This window comes from Lotus japonicus, chromosome 2 (assembly GCF_012489685.1).
Source record: "Lotus japonicus ecotype B-129 chromosome 2, LjGifu_v1.2".
Taxonomy (NCBI): Eukaryota; Viridiplantae; Streptophyta; class Magnoliopsida; order Fabales; family Fabaceae; genus Lotus; species Lotus japonicus.
Genome location: NC_080042.1, coordinates 69,053,312 through 69,073,961, shown reverse-complemented (window position 1 = coordinate 69,073,961; position 20,650 = coordinate 69,053,312). Strand labels below are relative to the sequence as shown.

General features: G+C 36.2%; 4 protein-coding genes across 5 annotated transcripts; 2 read left to right on the top strand and 2 right to left on the bottom strand.

Moving 5' to 3' along the window:
• The first annotated feature begins 3,892 nt into the window (after positions 1-3,892).
• LOC130739092 (protein NDL1-like) lies at positions 3,893-8,172 on the top strand. 2 transcript variants are annotated; one of them, XM_057591319.1, is made up of 11 exons: positions 3,893-4,133; positions 5,540-5,639; positions 5,746-5,843; positions 5,950-6,038; positions 6,276-6,336; positions 6,466-6,552; positions 6,634-6,711; positions 6,795-6,851; positions 6,990-7,045; positions 7,161-7,296; positions 7,662-8,172. In XM_057591319.1, the coding sequence occupies exons 1-11, from the start codon at positions 4,083-4,085 to the stop codon at positions 7,869-7,871; spliced, it is 1,023 nt and encodes a 340-aa protein (XP_057447302.1). In that variant the 5' UTR covers positions 3,893-4,082; the 3' UTR covers positions 7,872-8,172. The 2 variants fall into 2 exon arrangements, with proteins under 2 accessions (XP_057447302.1, XP_057447303.1); XM_057591320.1 differs by having other exon boundaries at positions 3,896-4,133; positions 5,527-5,639.
• An 83-nt stretch (positions 8,173-8,255) lies between these two features.
• LOC130739090 (uncharacterized) lies at positions 8,256-11,535 on the bottom strand. Its single transcript, XM_057591317.1, has 5 exons — positions 10,684-11,535; positions 9,819-9,871; positions 9,493-9,641; positions 9,246-9,394; positions 8,256-9,142 (listed from the first exon to the last, which is right to left on the bottom strand). Exons 1-5 carry the CDS (start codon positions 11,453-11,455, stop codon positions 8,721-8,723), a joined length of 1,545 nt encoding a protein of 514 aa, XP_057447300.1. The 5' UTR covers positions 11,456-11,535; the 3' UTR covers positions 8,256-8,720.
• Positions 11,536-13,740: 2,205 nt separating this feature from the next.
• On the top strand, positions 13,741-16,572 carry LOC130739089 (uncharacterized). The gene is made up of 7 exons (XM_057591316.1): positions 13,741-14,086; positions 14,198-14,308; positions 14,458-14,526; positions 14,793-14,924; positions 15,571-15,648; positions 15,859-15,984; positions 16,070-16,572. The coding sequence occupies exons 1-7, from the start codon at positions 13,889-13,891 to the stop codon at positions 16,259-16,261; spliced, it is 906 nt and encodes a 301-aa protein (XP_057447299.1). The 5' UTR covers positions 13,741-13,888; the 3' UTR covers positions 16,262-16,572.
• A 728-nt stretch (positions 16,573-17,300) lies between these two features.
• On the bottom strand, positions 17,301-20,478 carry LOC130739088 (probable protein arginine N-methyltransferase 1). Its single transcript, XM_057591315.1, has 9 exons — positions 20,201-20,478; positions 20,066-20,076; positions 19,528-19,683; positions 19,345-19,408; positions 19,101-19,243; positions 18,901-18,988; positions 18,505-18,620; positions 18,200-18,350; positions 17,301-17,747 (listed from the first exon to the last, which is right to left on the bottom strand). The coding sequence occupies exons 1-9, from the start codon at positions 20,424-20,426 to the stop codon at positions 17,542-17,544; spliced, it is 1,161 nt and encodes a 386-aa protein (XP_057447298.1). The 5' UTR covers positions 20,427-20,478; the 3' UTR covers positions 17,301-17,541.
• Between the last annotated feature and the right edge of the window lie 172 nt (positions 20,479-20,650).

The following is a 20,650-nucleotide window of genomic DNA, read 5'->3' as shown; positions in this document are numbered from 1 at the left end:
GAATCAAATATGATTATTTAAATAAAGAATATCAAAATGAGAAATTTGTTAAAATAACGCTCAATATACTAAGTGGAAAAATGTCTACACGCATGACATATGATGTTCTTTCGTAAATCAAGTTTTCTCCTCGTGCTTTTAGGTTGTGCCTGCGGTGGTCAGCTGGATGTCTAAAGTGGACCATGGCATGAGAAGTGCTTTTAGTTGGCAGGCAGGCGCTCAAGTCAATCTAAAATTAAAGAGAGAACTTAAAGTCTAAAAGAACGATAAGTGAGTAAATGAATAATGTTTATGTAATTAAATGATTACACATGTATTATAAAGTCTAGTGTGAATTATAATTGAAGCATCTAACCTTAGTGATGTTATGGCAAATAACTTTCGAGATAATGACTATGTTTAGGTAGCTTAAGACACTAATTGTGCCGACCTTGTTTTTGCTTGGCTATTTTTTTTAACACACACACATACACACTTACTTGAGAAACAATCCTCTTAAGGTGGGTACAATAAATTGTTAGACGAGATAAAAATCCTCTTTGATCGTCCTAACTGACTAACACGGTGTTCACTCAACCATAATTGATTGTGGCGACTTTGTTTTTGTTTGGCTAATTTTTTTAAAAAAATGATAAACACACATACACACTTGAGAAACAATGCTCTCAATGTGGGTATAATACATTGTTAGACAAAATAAAGACCTTTTTTTGTCAAAGGTAAGCAATTCATTGATAACATGGGTCAGTTCCATAACCCAAGAGGGTAGTACAACTGATTGGGCAAAGCCCGCCTGATACAAGGAAATATGTGTCAAAGCACATAGCCTTACAAGTCAGTTTCTTACACATGAGTTCATAACTCCTTTATACACCTAATCAAAGTTAGAACTAAAGGAGATTAAGAAAAATTGCTTGCAAGAACACCCAAGCAACCGAAGCCCAAGCTCATAACGCTGAGCCCATGACAAATCCCTAGTCAATCTCCAAACCCTAGCCCAACAGAAGAGGAGAGCTGGTGGAACGGTGGCGAAGATGGAAACGACAGTGGCTCCAAAGCTCAACCCAAACCTGATATGCTTCAAACAAAGCGAAAATTTACGACAATTGAGTGGGACACTGTGTTAGTCATAAACTCAAATTATTTTAAATTTTTGGTTATATTCTCTGAATTCTATATTCCTAATTTAGATAAGAAACTTCATCAATCACTGGATTCAAATATTTTAATCAGTACAATTTTAAGGAGCTCTTTTTTCACTAAGTACAATTTTCATCTTCCTATTTTAATGGTTGAACTTCGACTTCCAGGGGATGAGGAAATAGAGGATGACATTCCTTTCATCTTTCCTTCTTCATGGATTCTTTCTTACGAACATTCAATCATCTAGTTGAATTTTATGACTCTTCTTCTAGTGAAAAGGCTTTGTACCGTTCTCCTAACCTCAATTCCTTTTCTAATCATGGTTTTGAGAATTTCGGAAAGGACTAGCGACATTGTCATGAGCAAAAGCTCTTCTAATGATATATCTTATTTGAACTCTACAAATTTGCTTGCAATGGACGTCGAACATTTACACCACTTTTAATTTTTGCAAGCATGGGTGCTTATATACAACTAAGAAGACAATGAAGTTCTAGGAAGTTGTTGCAAATTCGACCTAAGTTCTAAAGATGAGATGAAGCAAGAATTAAAGATAACTCCAAAGGGAAGTTTATCTAATGTGTACACCTTTTTCCCTTTTAACAATGGTGTTCGTGTTGTGTTGAGTGCCCTGATGAGTTCTTCTTGTACAACTTCCTCTTTTATGAGCTTGTGCTAAAAATTCCTTTAAGTGAATCTGAAATCAATATCTTAGCATTTATTTTTTTGTATTTCCCCTTCACAACTAACCATAACTCTTTGGAGTCTTGTAAGAGGTTTCTAGATTTTATGCAAGTTGTATAACCTGACTCTGATATCAAATGTAAGCGGAAAATTTCAAGATTAGTTATACGAAATTAGAACACCAATACTTATTTGTTGTTGAAGACATAATTCATGAGAAGAAGATTGTCCTCTTTGTGTCTTTGATTTAGAAAAACTTGCAACAGTCAAGTGACTAGAAGTGACTAGAGCTTCCTCTGTATTTCATTCTCCCTTTCACAACTCTCAATGGGGTAAAGCTGTGAAGCCGTCAGTTATCTGATTCAGTGATTACAAAGGGGACCTAGTACTCAAACCTATTATAACCCTAGTCTCTGCTCACCATGAGTCAAGGTTACGAGCCACACTTTAACTCACACCAATCAAACTACAAATAGTCAGGCCCCATCAATAAAGGATAACTAAGGATCACTTAATTAATAAAAGAACATAATGCACCTGTTAGAATTATAAATTAATCCGTTTTTCACATACAATAAAAATTTGCTTGCGGTGCACAAAACGTTACATAAAGGTATCCCATTATTAAAAGGTTATGAAGTTACAAAAACAATACGATGTGAACTTAGAAGATGCATTTTAATGATAATGAGTGTTAAAAAAGTATAAGGAGATCTATCCTCGTAAAAATATCCGGGTATCGAGCTCATATCACAGTGTTAGATCGATCTAAGGTTCAATCATCCAGGTTGATTTCAATCATAAAAGATCATAAAATTTTAAGAATGCATAGAAGCTCATATACGCATTATCATTTTTCAAGTGACAATAACGTGTGCTTAAAAGGGTTGAGCATTATTAATATTAACTTAATTACCTCCTTGCGCTATAATTTTGAACTGTCCTATGGCTTTAGTAAATGTCCCTCAACATGCCAACATAGAAATCAGAAAAGTGACATAGGACTAATCAGAAAAGTGACACAGTATGTTATTATCATAGCATTTGACGGAATATGGTGCATATTAACAAATAATTTACCTGAATGAAGACAAATCACTTGGACAAAAAGATAAAGCATGGCATGATGATTAGCTAAAGCAACCATTATTTCATTACACAGTGGTAGACCGTAGACTGCTAGTATAACGTTTAGCTATTTAGTTTTAACCTTTTTTTTTTGGTTCTCATGATATTTACTTCAACTAATTAGACTGAAATTTTCTTTTTATCTTTTAAAATATCTAATTGAAAATAATATAGTTATCTAAAAATAAATAACATATGAATAATGAATGTATAATATTATTATAACAATTCGAAGAGGGAAGTGACTTTTTACTAATGTTTGACCTAAAATGTTATAAAATCCAATAACAACTCGGTCGGTACAAATTTCTTGCAATTAAGCAAACACTATAGAGGCAAAAATGTTAGTCAAGGAACATCTTATTCTAGCCGAGGTCGAGCGGTATAGTTCTGACTCATTTAATGACATTTATGCAAGGTGCTCAAGAGCAGCTAAGATCTTGGAAGACCTCGACTAGGACTAAGTCTTCGACTAGGCTTCCTTAATGCTTCAAGAGGTAGTTAAGACGGTCAACAAACATATTAATACATATTTAGTCATTCATTTATGAATACATTACTCATTATATAAATGTAGAGTCTTTTCCTAAACTCTCTTTTATTCTTTGTCATGTTTTGTGCGCCACCAGCGGTGATAAAGAGATCCATGCGATCTCATTTTTAGAAAAAACAATTAATGCGTTTAAGTTAATTATTTTTATAAAGAAAAAATGAGTTATTACTTTTAATTAATAACCAAATGGGCATTTGACCCTTCAACATTAGTCATAGATTTGATATCAAAATCTAGTTGGAAAGAAACAAAAAATAACTGTTGTGAAGATTACTATGTTTGTTTTCATGAAGTCATAATAGGTTGTGTAAAACATGGTTGTCAATTTGACCCAACACAACACAGAGAGAGAGAGAGAAGCGTCGGTGGTGGTTAACCGCAGGTTAAATGTTTCAACACAAGAGGCACAGGAATTACGAGGAGACAGAGAAAAAAGAAGAAACTCTCTGTTTTTTTCCTTGCTCTTTGTTATTTTATATATAAACACACACACACACACAACCATTGATTAAGGAAGAAGAAGAAGAGAGAAAAGTGTAGAAGGGGCATTTTCAGACAGAGCAGAGCTACAGCCATGGCTGAATCCGTTTCAGTGGGAATGGAGAGGATCTATCTCGGTGGAAAGGTTTACTCTCATCCAAATGGGGTGCTTTTTCTGGTTTTCTTATGATAAAAGGAGGAAGAAGGATAGTTTTTAGCTGCTTATTTCATATGAATTCACTGGGATGATTTGTTTCTTATCTTATTTTGTTCTTCCTTTGAATATTCTTAAACCTCTCCAATTCATTGGGATTCTAAAGATTTTTACATGGCAGATTGATGATCTTGGTATTAATCCCTATATGCCAGCCAGATAGTTTTTGTTCTTTCTTCCTCCTTGCATTGAGCTCTTGCTTCTTACAATATTTGGTCTTCTTATTGGATTTTCATTCGGTTGTTGTTTTAGAATTCAATTATTTCTACTTTCAAACTTCTGTCAGGTTTTCCTATATTAATTCAATTTTAGCTTGTTACTTGTAAGTATAACACAGACATGTTGAAATATGAGTTTTTTTTTTGGAAGAAATGAATTTTAGGTTTGCAGTATTTGATGTTGTAGGAAATTTTCTTTTCATATGATATAACATAGTTGTATTTTTCCTTTTGCTTTTATTCTTCTTCCTTTTAGTTTTTTAGGCGGGGTCTAGTCCTTTTTTTTGGAAAAAAAAATCATGTTTCTTATATGATGATGTTCATTGCTTTGGAGGAATTGGATCCTTTGTGCTTGGCTTTTCCTTCTCTTTGGTTCTTTCCTGGTGCACTACAGGCTATAAGAATCTTAGCTATACCTTTCTTGTCTTTTGACTCATTATTATACGTTGGATAATTATAGCTGTTGCTTTATAATTTATATACGTGTTAGTTATTTATTAGGTCAGGTGCTATTCTTCTTTTAAAAGTTTTAAGATACTGTCCTTATCTTCACTAGCTTCTCCTTGTTGTGTTCATCTACCATACAATGATTGGAATCCGGAAGTACTTATATCGTTTATCCTTTTAAAATTCATATGTGTATGCTGATGCTTAGTAGTTAGGGTTGTCCAACAAAAGTTTAAGTGGCACATGGGTAGCTATGAAGGGCAAAGGGCGAACCTGGTGCTTTAAAGCTCCTGCTATGTGCGAGGTCCAGAGAGGGGCCGAACCCACTTTGTGGATCTAATGTAGACAGTCTTACCTTGCATCAATTTTGCAAGAGACTGACTCCATGACTCGAACTTGTGACCACAAAGTCACATGGCAGCAACCTTACCATTGTGCTAAGACTCGCCCTCTCACATGGAGCTATATTAGGGAATAAATAGTTTGGAAAAGTTTAACATGGACTACTCTAATGAAGTGCATACAAAATAAAGAATATCCTTTATTCTGAAAAAATGTTTCTTTTTTCACTGTGAAAGTTAACTTCAATACCTGTGCTTTTGTTTTGTTTCTTCTCAGGTTCAAATTTTCTCCTGTGTTGTATCCTAAATGATTTTTAGATTAATATTTCAGGAACATCATATTCGGACAGGCTGTGGTTCTGTATCTGTCATAGTCTATGGGGATCAACACAAACCAGCTCTTATCACTTATCCGGATTTAGCATTAAATTGTAAGTTGATGCAGTTCATTTTCTTTTAGCCAAATACTCTTGAGGCAGATATGCTTTAATCTATCCTCTTAATTGAAGCATAATTTACTTCTATTCATTGTGGCAGACATGTCTTGTTTCCAAGGATTATTTTTCTGTCCGGAGGCGGCTTCTTTGCTACTTCACAACTTTTGCATATACCATATCAGTCCTCCTGGGCATGAGGTTTGTATGTTTGATTAACTTGAATTGGATGTACTTTTAATTGCATTTAGTATTGAATATCATTGTTCACATAGTTTATCTGGAACTTCCACAAGAGTTCTTGCAGTTGGGAGCTGCTGCAATTTGTCCTGATGATCATGTCCCTTCTGTTGAGGATTTAGCAGATCAAATAATTGAAATTCTCAACTATTTTAGGCAAGTACATTATTATTACTGAGGTCACTTTTTGAACTGTTCGATTTATTTGAGAATACATTCATGATTCTATGCGTAAAAAGGTTGTGATCTACTATTGTTTTTTTTTTTTGAACTTTACTATTGTTCTTCTTGAAGCAATATCCTAAAATAAAAGGTAGTAAAAATGCTCTTATTAAAGGAACATCTAATGTCTATGATATACTTACTAATTATATGAATTATTTACTTCTCCAGGCTTGATTCTGTGATGTGTATGGGAGTAATGGCTGGTGCTTATATCCTTTCTTTATTTGCAGTATGTATCCCATTTAGTTTGAAGGGGGGGAAACTGCCCTGTTTAACCAACACTTTCATTAATGCTTAGAGAGTTTTTAATATGAAGTCAATCTTATCGATTTTGTTCTTTTTCACTTCTTCGACACAGATTAAATATAGGGAGCGTGTTCTTGGGTTAATACTTGTATCTCCCTTATGCAAAGCTCCTTCATGGAGTGAATGGTTTTACAACAAGGTTCCTTTCAAATGCTCACATTCTATGCATTTATGAATTCCTTAATTCAAAAACATGGCCTAAAACTGCTTCTAATTTCAGGTCATGTCAAATTTGTTATATTACTATGGTGTATGCGGCTTGCTGAAGGAGTGTTTGCTCCAGAGATACTTCAGCAAGGTATTATAGTGCGAGGTTCTTAGCCCTTTTGTATTTGCTCTCTTATTTAATATGTTCTGAGGTTTCCTTGTCAACTTTAACAGGACGTTCGTGGTAATGCTGAAGTTCCGGAATCAGAGCTAGTTCAAGCTTGTAGAAAAGTCAGTGCTAAGCTAATTTAGTTTCTTCTCCTGCACTTCCCTATAGCTTAAATGTGATTGTTATGTCCTTACTTCTTTATTTTTGGGTGTATTTGCCTCACTTATCACTGGTTCCTTGTCATGTCTTTTCTTTTCCAGCTGCTGGATGAGAGAAAGAGCATCAATGTCTTTCGGTTTCTTCATGCTATTAATGAGTAAGATCTGCTACATGGTTACCTCAACATATTTAACTATTTACTTATGTGCACTGCCTCTGGTAGTTTGAGTTACCATATTTATGTGCTCTACTTTTGTGTTGCCGACTTGCAGGAGACCTGATATAACAGATGGATTGAAGACGTTAAAATGTCGAACGCTTATTTTTGTCGGGGACAGTTCTCCTTTCCATTCGGAGGCTATTCACATGACTTCAAAACTTGATAGGAGATATAGTGCCTTGGTTGAGGTATGAAATTGTGAAAGTTCGGATTTTTGAAGGATGTACATAACATCCATGTTAATAACAAGAAAGTATACCTAAAAGGCTTGACATTGGATATATGGGTTTTTCATGTATTTCTGGATCCACGTGATTCTTAGCATGTTTGGATCAGTTCTTTTTCATCAAAATCAAATTCTGAAACCTAGAAACTTCCCCATAATTGATTCTGACTTTAGAATCAATTGTAGAAGAATTTCCGAACAACAGTGTTGATTATGATAAATAACAAAATATGAATGCATGTAACATTAGTTACAAGGCCTAAGATAGCATGGAAGTTTTGCATATCATTCATTATTTGAAAGACAACATCTGTGTTGATATGGCAGGTCCAGGCTTGTGGATCCATGGTTACAGAGGAACAACCACATGCAATGCTGATTCCCATGGAGTATTTCTTAATGGGTTATGGATTGTACAGACCAAGCTTTTTCAGTGACAGCCCAAAAAGCCCACTTAGCCCATCTTGTATCTCTCCAGAGCTTCTTTCCCCAGAAAGCATGGGATTGAAGCTAAAGCCTATTAAGACACGTGTTTAATTGGAAGTTTGACAAGTGGCAGAAATGTACTTATGTAATTCAAAGCAGTTCTTTCTTTCTTCTACATTTTCTTTTTTACTTTACTAATTTTTTGATTGTTGAGGGTGGAGAGTTGGCAGGGTGTAGATAGAAAAGGAAACTGAGGATTTGTACGAGGATATAGAGGGAGGTTTGAGCTCATTCATTTGTAGTCAGTCATAAAGGGATAACTGAGATGTATGATGTATCTGTATATTCTATATAGACTCTATTTATGGGGACGAGCAATCAATAACCCTGAGGGGGGCCTTGGTTTTTTTAAGACATTCTTTCCTTAACTAAGAGTCCATTTCTTCCTTTATTTCAATATTATTCTATTTGCAAAATTATTCTTGGCGCTTGCAATTGAAAGAACAATCAATTTTATTACTAGGGATAAAAGACAGTTCAATCGAAGGTAAAAACACTTCTATAGCTTCCAAGACAATCAATTTCATTACTATGCTAAAAGAACCTCTTATAGTATAGAAAATTGCCTACAATCTGTCTCCAGATTCGCATGTTTAAGAAAGTTCTGGTGTAACTGAAAAGGAAGAATAAAAAACTCAGCAGCTTAAGAAAGTTCTGGTGTAACTGCAGTATGACTGAACCGATGACTTGTACTAGCCGACATGAACTAAATTACAAAACAAGGGAAATATAATGTAACAAAACTGAAGTATGAAGAAGCATGGAACTTCTCATAGCCCCTTGAGAGCTCCCCATCATGTAGAGGTAATATAATAACAGGGGGTGTGGCATCTGGTTGGAGTGGATACAAGCAAAGATGATTGTGTGCTTTACAGGCAGACAACAGTTTGTTACTCTAGCTTATGCGTCTGAATCTGAAACTGGATCCTCCACTTCACTCTCACCACTTGAGCTATCATTTGGGGCGGAACTCCCAGCTTTGACAGGATCAGTGTTTTGATGTAGATCATGCTTGACAAATTTAACCTTCCTTTCTATGCTTTTTCCTTTACGTTTTCGGGTTCCATTATCAGTTAACTTCATAGTGTGTGCAGCAGCTACAAATGCATCGCTAATCAATTCATTTTGCTTCTCCTCAGCACCTGTATTACCTGCTTCCCCACTATTGTCAACATAGAATAGGACATCATCTGTTATGTTTCCCTCCAATGTACTTGGTTGTTGTTTGTCTTGGAAATTATCAAGACATAATTTTGCATGGCTTGTTAAAGCAGCGTCTTCAAAAACTGTAATCCCTCGATTCTCAAGGCTCAGCAGCCAATCTGGCGAATAGGTTAAACACAGTGAGTTAATGAAATATGTTAGCTTTACTGCATGGAATACCATTTTGCAAACCTAGATATAAGAAGGACCAGGTCTACGTACTTATAAGAGCTCCGGGTGAGGATCCATTTGCTCTGCCAGCTTTTTCCTCCAAACAATTCTGGCTTGTTACCCATTTGATTATTTGCAAAGGTATACGAGAAGCAGAAAATGCACTGCTGTAAGAGACAGCTCTATTCTGATCAAGTTCCCTACAGTAATCCATGTTTAGAAATTATGCTCTAAAAGTTCAATAAGAGAAATATGTATTCAATTATAAATACATGATGAAATAATTAATAGGTCAAACCTAAAATACTTTACAGCCTCGTGAGTAGCAATCAATCTGGTCAAGGTAAGACTTCCATCAAACTTGGCATTAGAGTAAAGGAAAGGGTACTCCACCAATAGTATAGCATCAAACAGAACTTTCCTCAGTAGAATTTCATTTTCAGGTTTCTGCACAGATGGATTCCAACGTGATAGTTATAACTTTAATGGTTCAATTACAGTAAAAACAAGAATATTGGCTTGCCAAAACAAGGAGACACCATTCTAATAAATAGAACTGGGAGCAAATGGCTTCTGTGATTACTTATTGCAGATACGGAAGAAATAACAACGATGAATACTAACCAGTATTGAGATCAGAGGCAAAGGTGTTGCTAATGTTGTCCTCGTAAGGAGCTCTGATTGCACAAAAGATAAATACTCATCAAAATAGGAACAAGAAGAATGAGAATCACAGCTGGAAAAAAGTTAAATTAAAGAGGAGTAATGATACCTCTTTTTTAAACACTTCATTTCCACCTATTTTTATTTCTATCTTTCTCATCTTATCATCTATCACATCTCATATTTTCTCTCTCTTACTTTTTCTTTTCTTCCTATCTCTCTCACCATTCCACTGATCAAGTGTAATGGGAATTCATCAATGAACCAGATTAGCCCAATAAAGAAGAGATTAAAAATATTTGTTGGGGCCAAGGGGAGCCAAAATCAGTAGACCTATGCCAAAGTGAATGCCACACCACATCTTCGCCCAAAACCTTAGAACATTGAGCATTTGGAGTTGTTCTCTTCTATTATCTTCCCTTAACTCATTCTTAACTAATGTGAAATTTTACCACACATCTGATTTCTAACATTTTTCCCCCTAAAGTGAGAGTCATCTCATTGGTCTCACATCAAAGCCTCTTCAAGTGAGATAGCTGAACAATAACTATTGACTTTGATACCTCTTGTTGGGAATGGAGGAAACTAAGCAACTGATCCGTGAGTGAATGTGAGTATGTAACATCATATCTTAATTCAAAAGCTCTAAGGCCTTAGGTATATGAGTCATTGGGCATATGATTCTATTCTCAAATTATCTTCTTTGAATTCACTCTCACATGAACTTTCAAGACTCACTTGAATTTTAAACAACAACAAACTCTACAGCTAAATAGGCAGCAGGAAACTGAAATTTAAACCAAATACAAAACAAAACCTTACTAACCCAAGAAGTATTTGTTCTGAAAGCTAGATATTGAGCCAACAGCCCAAGTCTTCAAATTCAATTCCAGTTCATCCCTTGGCGTAGCCAGATTAAGAGCAAGACACAGTTTCATGAAAAACACTTCCATGATGATGGCACCAGCCAAGTAACCAACATGAAACTCTCTAGCACACAGCCAGCCACAAACATCACTGCTCACAAGAGGCAACAAAGATTCAAACCCATCATTTATATCCACCCAAACATTCGCCAATTCCGTGAAAGGCAAACTCAAATTCAAACCATCAGAATCAACTTCCTCCTCAGAAATCTTACTACAGCAAACACTTATATACCCAAGAACCATATCTACCAAAGACTTCACCTCCCTCATTGCTTTCCTCTCTCTCTTCAAACTCAACTCCCTTCCCAAAATCTCCACAAGCACTCCATGCGCCACAAAAACAACAGGGGCCAGTAAAGCAACACTCTTTGAGCCACCAACCGAAGCTGAACATGAAGATATCAGCTGAAACAAGCCTTTTGCAGCCAATACTCGGTCCAAGACATCACCTTTCTCCGATTCATGGCCACGAAACTTGATTGCAGCATAGACCCAGATCACCTCAAAGGGTGGATCAACCTTAGCTTGTATCAATTCGTAAAATGCATCGATGAAGAGAGAAAAATCCGGGGATTCTTTGGGAACCTCAGCCAAAAGAGCTTCCATTGACTGCTTCAGCTTGAGGGCATAGTTTTCCCCCACAAGAGGGACCAAACCAGTTATCTCCATTGCAGAAACTAACACAACTTGGTCTCAACTCTCTAGGGTTTATCAGAGGAGTTTCAGGGTTTTTGCAAGTTAACACAATCTGGACCCGGTTTGGACCAGTTTATAGGTCCGGTTTTTGTTGACTCCAACGTGGACGATGAAAAGATTGGATTTTTCTTGGGTAAATGGTCACATTGGTCCCTAGATGTTCGCACCGACTTCAGAATCGTCCCTGGATGAATTTTATTAGGCTCGCGGTCCCCAGATGTGGCAAAAAATAGTCATATTAGTCCCTGACGTTAAAATCCCCTAACGTCCGTTAACCCAATTAATAAAAGTCAACATTATCTTTCTAATTTTCTTTCACTTTGGTCCCTTTCTTCTTTCTTCCACCCTCTTCATCCCCTCCTTCCATCATTTTCACCAAAACCCACCCCCCATCATGCTTCAGAAACCCACAGAAACCCAGAACGTAAACCCACAATCTTCACCTCCTTCATCTTCATCTTCATCTTGTTCATCTTCACTTTATTCATCTTCATCCCCTTCTTCCATCATCTTCACCAAAAACTCCTCTCCTTCTTCATCAACTCATTCCCCTTTTTTTTTTTTCTTTTTTTTCATATCATCATCATCAACACTCTTCTTCTCCTTCTTCAACCAACCATGCCCAAACCTTCTCTCCCAGATTTAACACAAACCCAACTCAGATTTAACACCAAATCAACCCCCTTCACCACCAATCTGAAGCTTTTCTCACCAAACACTGAAAACCATGGTTAGTTTCCTTAACCCAACCCCACCTATCTGGTTAAAGCAAGAACAAGAACGTTCTCAGAAGTCAGAACACAACACAATCCAGAAACTCAAGAAAAAAAACCAGAGCAAGATAAAACGAGTTGCAACCCATCCGAATCGACTCGGACGCGTTGCTGAATCGCTCTCTGACTCGTTCTTCTCCTCACACGATTTTCTCTTATTTCATCGATTTAGGGGTTTTTTTGTTTTCTCTCTCAATTGAATCGGTGTTCGTGGATGTTGTTGTTTCCTCAATCACGTTCAACAGATCTAGCTTCCATTGCAACGAGTTCGAATTTCGAAGGTTGAGCTAGGTCGACGCTGTTCAATCTTGATGGGGGTGGGTTTTGGTGAAAATGATGGAAGGAGGGGGTGAAGAGGGTGGAAGAAAGAAGAAAGGGACCAAAGTGAAAGAAAATTAGAAAGATAATGTTGACTTTTATTAATTGGGTTAACGGACGTTAGAGGATTTTAACGTCAGGGACTAATATGACTATTTTTTGCCACATCTGGGGACCGCGAGCCTAATAAAATTCATCCAGGGACGATTCTGAAGTCGGTGCGAACATCCAGGGACCAATGTGACCATTTACCCGATTTTTCTTTCAAAACATATATGAATCTTAAATTAAAAATACGGTTAAATAAGATTTTGGTCCTGTATAATTAATACTGTTAAGTTTGAAAATGGTTTCCTATCGTCTAAGAAACTACCTGATTTTGGTCATATTGAAGGTGTGGTCCGGTGACATTTGTCTCATGACTTCACCAATCTTTCGTGTAATTGACACAAGGCTCCATCAATCCAGTTGGGGTTATGTTAATTAGTGAGTTAGTGGCAAAGGTCATCAGACCACCACCTTCGACAATGACCAAAACCAGGTAATTTTTGAAACAGCAGAGACTGAGTTAAAAAACTTTGCTCTGAAGAGTAGGGATGACAATAAAACCCGAACCTGTGGGCGCCCGCCCGAACCCAACCCGATTTTACGGGTATCATTTTGTTTGCACATTTATTTGTAATTCTTCGATGGGATAGCCTACAATTTTTTTAACAACTGGTCCAGCACCTTCGGTGGAACCCGATATGATTGGGTTTGAGTTTAGTATTGATGAAACCCGTACGCGAACAATATATATAAATTACAAAACTACTCTATATTTACCATGTTAACAACTTAATTTGTTAACAATTCGGTCATATTTGGGCTATATGAGAGTTTAGATTTGAGTTTGGGAAAGACAAAACTCAAGCCCAACCCGACTCGTTTTCATCCTTACCAGAGAGGGACCATTTTTCAACTTAGCCTATTATATAGGGACTAAATCTTATTTAACCCTTAAAAGTAAATAAAAGAGTACTACGTGTTATCTTGCTTCTTATTGGTGGAGAAGATAGACCCAACAATTTTATGCTTCTCTGGACCAATCAAATGCCATAAAAATGTAATTTTTATGTAATTATCATAATAAAAAAATGAACTTTATGGTTTCTATAACTTGGTAATTGTTCATTGTTGGGTTTTTGGGGTGTTACTCACTTGCCCACCAAATCATTTCGTCAATTTTGGTGTAAAGTCTCATCCTTTTTAAGGATCTGCTATTCTAGTCCTTGGTGGTGTGGAACAAGTGCAAGTGTGTGTGTTGTTGAGGAAGATGAAGGGAGTGTTCTGGTTTGTATTTGTATCAGTGGTGATTGCAGCATCCATTCCTGTCTCTCACTGTTCCAAGAAACCAGTGGGGGTGGCTAGAAAGGAGGACATTCCGTATATCAAGTGCCAAGTTTGTGAGAAGCTCGCTAAGCATTTGTATCAGCAAGTTGAGAATAAGAAAGCTGAGATCGCTCCAAAGAAGGTTTATTTTTTATTTTTTTGCAATCTGGGGTTCTTCTTAATTGCTTCATTATGTGTGTTTCAGAGGTGGTTGGTTTGTACTTGAATGATTTTTGTGTGTTTTGGGTGTTAGATCTCGGAGTACCAGATTATTGAGATAGCAGAGAATGTTTGTAATCTGAAAAAGGTTGAAGCGGATTGGATATTGCGCATAGACATTGTGGAAAAAGGAGATAGGCTTGAGGTAAGAGGATCCAACTTTTCAATTTGTTTGATCAATTGTTGTTGCTGAACTGTGAGCTTGCTTTGGATTTTGAATGGATAACTGTAAAATAAGTGTGTTGGTGGCTATGTTGAATTGTTGGTGTTATATTGATGTTATGGTTATATCAGCTGGAGGAGCATGACTCTGAGGGACAATGCAATTCTGAATGCAAGACGATTGAGAGAGCCTGTCAGGAGGTATGACACTTTCTTCTGCCTTCTCCAAGTGCCTTTCTTGATCACCAGTGAATAACACAACCTTTTTTGGTTCTGTAAGGGGGAAAGAACCTTATACTATCTAGTTCAAATCAATTAATAACACTCTGATGCAGCACCATTCATGATCCGAATTGTGCTCTCTCTGTTGCTTATGCATATGTATATTATGTCTATTTCAAGGTATCTAATTAAATTTTTATTCAGGGATGTTTGTAATTAGTAAATTTGGAATTTGGAATTTTCAGGTTATAGGATATTCTGATACCGATGTGGCTGAATATTTGTATAAATCTAAGTCTGATATTGATTCATTGTTCAACTATCTTTGCAAAGACTTGACTAAAGCATGCAGTACCAAGCCTCCCCCTGTCCCCAAGGTAAACTGTAATATGAAATTGATGCTTCAAGTAGTATTATCTTATGATTGGCATACAGCTTTGATGTGAACATAATTGCATCTGTGTTTGTCTTGTTAAATATTCAATCTTCTTTTCTGTAGTATTAAGTTTGTGAATGCTGCTGCTGCAACCCGCAGTGTAAAAGATTATCATACTTTACTCTCAGGCCATAAAAGTCACTTTAGAATCTGGAAAATACTTCTTAGCACCTACATGTATTAACTCCTATGCAAAGGGTTGTTAAATTGGCTATTTTTCAAAATATGTTTATGTATGGATGTGTGTGTGTGTGTGTGTGCTCAGAACCTGTTTTGATCAGGAATGCTGCTTCTTTGCACCCCCTTTAATTTGTTATATTACTTGTATTCCATGGTTTGTTATCCATGTGTTCTGATTTTATAACATACTACAGTGTTTAATCTATCAACCATCAACACTACACTTAACCCTCACCCTGCACTTTAGGATCAAAATTCTATGTAATCCAATTCACCAATTAAATTGTTCCTTCGTAGGATTTCAACTTGAAATGCACTTAACATGGTTGTTTGTATTAGGAACTTAAGTTCTGTTGGAAGATCTGTTTGCTTCAGTTATAATCAGGAGATCTATTTGTGTCTTGCAGGACAGGACTCCTGGTGAACCATTTGTTGCGAAGTCTTCTAAGGAGGCTGAAATGGAAAAGCTACTAAAATCAATGGAGGTATTTTACTTTTTCCATCTTGTTTAATATATAAAGAGGATTAAGCATAAACTGAACTAAGCAATAAGTGAACCTAGTATCCATCCATCACCCTGAACTCCTTGCCTCCTGAATTGAAGCTTAGATGTAGAGGATTTATCCTTCCTTTTACCTGATGTATTATGTTTCTGGTAGTGCATTATGATCATATTGTATTTAATGCTGCTACAGGGCATGCCAGGAGCACCCGGCATGAAAATGTACTCAAGGGATGATTTAATGAACATGAAGAATTTCGGTGGTGATGAAGACGAGGATGAGGATGATGATGATCAGGCGAGCTTCCCCTCAAAATTGGTACTCTCTCTTTCATTCATAGTGATTGAAATGTGTTTTGTTAGAGTCAATATTGACTGCAATTGAAATAAACTGTATATTGTAGGGAAAAGTTTTGAGAGACAAAGAAAGTGGAAAAAGTGACTGGAAACAGTTGATAAAAAAAGGAATTACAGACACAAGCATGACGCTAAAGAAACATGCAAACAGAATTTCCAATCATGTACAAAAGTGGTGGAAGGGAAAAAAGTCAACCACATCAAAGAAGAGTCCGAAGGCAGGGAAGTCAGAACTTTAGGACCTGCATCTCTTGATTTTTGAAGAACTACAAAGGCATTCTCACGATGTTTGGTTACAGGTACTACACCTAAGATGTAGAGAGGAAGTAGACATACGCGGAAACAATCAAATGAGAATTTTACAGTCACCTCTTGGAATGGCGTCTACATGTATTTTGAGTCAATTGTTGATCTAATAGGGTGGGGTGTATACTAGCTAAATGATGAAGTGTATGATGCTCCTTGAGTGGTATAATGTTCACCCTTCCCTTGAGTTTAATGAACAGCTCTTTTCTGAAAGTTTTGACAATCAGTTTACAATGTCCTTTAATTCTGAAATTTGTAGTCAGATTAGATAAACTAAAATGTTTCTTTGTTTCTTACAAATTCAATATTTATACCATCTTTTTTCTATATAAATGCCAAGTGCAGATTTCAGAATAGTAGTTTGCTCATAGTGTAAAGTAAGGATCAGCATTCCCCCCCTCCTTTTATACAAAGGAAAAAGAGCAAGGATCAACACTCCCAGATAGAGCAGCTTGTGGTGGCTTTATTCGATCCTCTTCAGGCAGAGTTATTAGAGGGTTTTATTGCAACTTGGGGTGTTTGAAGGGACTAAAACTAGCTCATGAAGTTAAACCACCTGTCTTATGGGTGGAAATGGATTCTAAGTTGGCTCATGACTTTATTGTTATCAAGTGCTCCAGATTTCATCTTTGTGCTGATGTGGTTAAGGCTTCTTTAGATTGGGAAGTTTCTTTTCATCACATCTTCCATGAAGCCAACAGATTCGCTTACCTCCTTGCAAACCTTGGTCATTATCATCCTCCGAGGTTTTAGTTAACAGATTCGCTCTACACATTTAAAAAATTTAAGTATTTACCCATTGACAACCATGACCAAAACGTTATTATCAAATCAACACTGTACGTAACTCCTATCTTCATAGAAACTCTAGGTTACGACGGGTATGAGTATAAGTAATCATATGATTTTAGGATTACATCAAAATGGAGATTTTTCTTCATGGTTATCATGGCTATGTGGATAATAGCAGTGTGGCAAACTCAGATACTTGCTAATTAAGGAAATCTATTTGTTGAAATCATCCTCCGTAAAAGGAGAAACAATAAATAGTGAACAATAGAAATTAAAATTTCGTCATTACATCCAAAAACAGAATTGAGCAAATATGAAAAAGAATTCAAATAAAATAGTGAACAAGTTACAGTCCTTCATCAGCAGCTTCAAAATCTCAGATTTGGAGAGCACTGGGCAAGCATGATCCAATAAACTAGGCTCAACGCATCTTGTAATGCTGAACCTTTGAAACATTGCATCGCTTGCCATTGAATGAATACTTGAGCATTATATCAACATCCCGAGGATTTTTCTTATTTGGAGCCACAGTTAGACTCCCTACAATTGCCTCCCCCTCACATACGGTCAAGATATCTTCCAGATATAGGACTGTTTGCTTCCAATGTGTACCTCGCGATCTTGGCCCTGCATGAATGCTCAAACGGTTTAACAATTTCTCAATACAGTGTGAGGCACAAACTCACCAAAATTATAATTTCCTAACTGATGATGTACAGTGATGCCATAATGATGAGCAGAAAAATCCATAAAAGAACTCTTCAACAAAAGTTTTAAGAAACCACCTCTTGAAGCAAAAATAGCCACCATAGTTTCAAAAAAGAAATGCAAAATCTTTTCGGATATAATGCATTTTATCCTTACTTTTATTTTTTAGAATATAATGCATTATATCCTTATTTTTATTTTTTAGAATATAATGCATTAGACCTTTATCAAGAAGAAGAATTTAATGGATAGAAATTTGTGTTAATTTTTGCTATTAAGACATCAAGGGTAACTTCAATGGTGTGAAAAGAACATAAAATGGACAAAACCAAAACCTCAAAAGACAAATGGGGAAGTATAGAGGAACTAACCTGTAGAGAAGCCCATTAACTTATGACACATTGTAAATGTTACATCAAAATATGCAACAAGGGCATGAATAAAATCGTCACGAGCAGCTACAAGCTTAAAAGGCACGGAGAATGAAGCATCACCAGGAGCCATCTTTGAGATGTCCATTGTCTAAACAAAGACAAACCAATCAGTGAATATCTTCCAAAGAAAACAAGAAAATTATTGGGCCAAATCAGTGTAAACATTCATTGTTATGGTCAGTGTACGAAACATCCAATACAAGGTACATCAAATATAAGAAACATCAGAATTCAGAACCTACCTTGAGTAGCTGACAGTTCGTAGCAATCTGATTCTGGTCAACCGTGTCAACAAGAGGCTCCATTATGGCTTGTTTCTTAATGCAGCTCATGTTAAATCCATATACATTGTTCCAAACTGATATAGGAAATGAAAATGCAATATAAGTAAATTATATAAGTATACAAATAAATAAAATAAACACAAAGACCCAAATGCCATTTCTTTTTATATACAAGCTAGAAACTGAGGTTTTTCAACACCAGCTCCCACAGCAATTGACACCAGTTCTTTAATTCCACATATAAAAACGAACACAAGCAAGTTGCATTTCGCTTAGGGGGCAATAAGCAGCACTTTGGATGTCTTTATAATTGTAAGTATAAACAACTCATTTAGCAAGAGGTCAATAGCTTACACTCAATTTTATCATCTTTATACTCTGCATCTTCTATGGCAGTAAGATGGAGGGATGCTTTATCAGGTAGCACAATTCCATCATCCGCCTAGGAAAAATGAAGGGACAACAAAAGTTTCAGAATTGATAAGCACACCATCCTAATAAATGCAACATGCAACTAACTAAACATCAACATGAGTATGGGAAACAAAACTTACAAGCCATTTGTCACGTGCAAAAAGTACAGAATTTAACATATTCTCAAACAACAAGAAATATCCCATCCATTCTGAAATGATTATATCTACTTTAGGAACTGGAAGTTCAAGTTCTTCAATCTTTCCCTTCAAAACTGTTATAACTGCAGAAACAAAACATTACAGTAAATATAGTGAGTGACTTTGGCTTACGAAAAGGAAACATACTTGAAATGAATTAGAAGCAATATATAGATAGCATTACCATTAGAGTAACCATTAGTTTCAACTATTTCCTTTGCCATGTTAGCCATCTGGGAGCACTCAACCTGAGTTTACATAACAATAGCTCAATTAAAAATGATCTGGAAAGCTTGATAACTTATTAATTTCCAATATTTCCACGACTAGGAGCGCTAAAGGGATAAATGCAAAGTTACACACTCACAGCATAGACATGTTTAGCCCCAGCTTTAGCACAAAATAGAGATAAAATCCCAGTGCCAGCACCCACATCAAGAACTATTTTATCCTTGAATAAAAACTTATTCTGATAAATAACACTTTGGTATGTCTTTGTTCTTACAGTGTCCTTCAACATTTCCTGCAATGTAAAAAACAGGTCAGAACATACCTTCCTACATGAAGTATGAAAATAATGCATCCCACAAGAAACATACATAAAAAAAAACACAGAAAATCTTTTCCCCCAAAAGCATCATAAGCAATAGAAATTCAAAAGCAGGGTATAATACATAGAAATATTCACTTATAAAATGCAGAAAAATAACACTAGACAACAGCACACTCTCACAGTGCAACCAATTATAAACAGCAAAACGAAAAAATAAAAACCCTATGTGGATTATAACGCAAACGAATTCAAACTTTCAAACATAGAATTGTTTAGACAAGCAGTAAATCGAAGAAAGCAACAACTTAGCAACAAAACACCAGACTCCTGCATCTGAGTTGAGCACACTTACTTCATGAATTCCTGCAAAACAGACATACACAAAACATTAATTCAATAAGTACAAAAGCAAGTAATAGAGCATACCCAGATGAAAAAGCACAAAAATTTGCAAATAAAAGACAAAAGGGTAAGCAGAAGTAGGTACCGAAGTGAGAGTAGGAATCGAAGTAGTAATCGGCGCTGGTTTTGTCATCGGAATCGTCAGGGTCGTCGCACATGGATTGGTCGAGATTTGAGGTTTCAGCGACATCCTCAATAACCTCGTCATCAGCATCCTGGAATCGAAGGTGGTTCATGTTGACGTTGGCTTCCTCGATGCTGTTGACGTTAGCCTCCTCCTCGTTGTTGTTCTGGTTCCTTCGCCGACCCATCAACTTGTTGTGAACACACTTTACTTTGACATTGTAATGTATAGTAGTAATTGCAAAATATTAGGGTTTTAGTTTTTGCCTTTTTAGGTTTACCAATCCCACTCCTCTCACTCAGCTGCTCTTAGTTATTTTTATTTTTTTATATTTATTTTTAATTTTTAAAATATTTTTTTAACCCTATCAAATTAGTTGTGATATCGATTCAAGATTTAATGGCCCAGCAA

Bases quoted from the DNA above. Each gene is read 5' to 3' on its own strand.
- LOC130739092 (XM_057591319.1), top strand. From the start codon at position 4,083: ATGGCTGAATCCGTTTCAGTGGGAATGGAGAGGATCTATCTCGGTGGA. The intron at 5,844-5,949 runs GTTTGTATGTTT...GAGTTCTTGCAG, and splicing joins TCAGTCCTCCTGGGCATGAG to TTGGGAGCTGCTGCAATTTG. The intron at 6,337-6,465 runs GTATGTATCCCA...TCTTCGACACAG, and splicing joins ATATCCTTTCTTTATTTGCA to ATTAAATATAGGGAGCGTGT.
- LOC130739090 (XM_057591317.1), bottom strand. From the start codon at position 11,455: ATGGAGATAACTGGTTTGGTCCCTCTTGTGGGGGAAAACTATGCCCTC. The intron at 9,642-9,818 runs GTTAGTATTCAT...CCATCTGTGCAG, and splicing joins TGCCTCTGATCTCAATACTG to AAACCTGAAAATGAAATTCT. The intron at 9,143-9,245 runs GTACGTAGACCT...CCTATTCGCCAG, and splicing joins CTCACCCGGAGCTCTTATAA to ATTGGCTGCTGAGCCTTGAG.
- LOC130739089 (XM_057591316.1), top strand. From the start codon at position 13,889: ATGAAGGGAGTGTTCTGGTTTGTATTTGTATCAGTGGTGATTGCAGCA. The intron at 14,309-14,457 runs GTAAGAGGATCC...TGGTTATATCAG, and splicing joins AAAAAGGAGATAGGCTTGAG to CTGGAGGAGCATGACTCTGA. The intron at 14,527-14,792 runs GTATGACACTTT...TGGAATTTTCAG, and splicing joins TTGAGAGAGCCTGTCAGGAG to GTTATAGGATATTCTGATAC.
- LOC130739088 (XM_057591315.1), bottom strand. From the start codon at position 20,426: ATGGGTCGGCGAAGGAACCAGAACAACAACGAGGAGGAGGCTAACGTC. The intron at 19,409-19,527 runs GTGAGTGTGTAA...ATGTAAACTCAG, and splicing joins GGGCTAAACATGTCTATGCT to GTTGAGTGCTCCCAGATGGC. The intron at 18,621-18,900 runs GTAAGCTATTGA...TTCCTATATCAG, and splicing joins TAAAGATGATAAAATTGAGT to TTTGGAACAATGTATATGGA.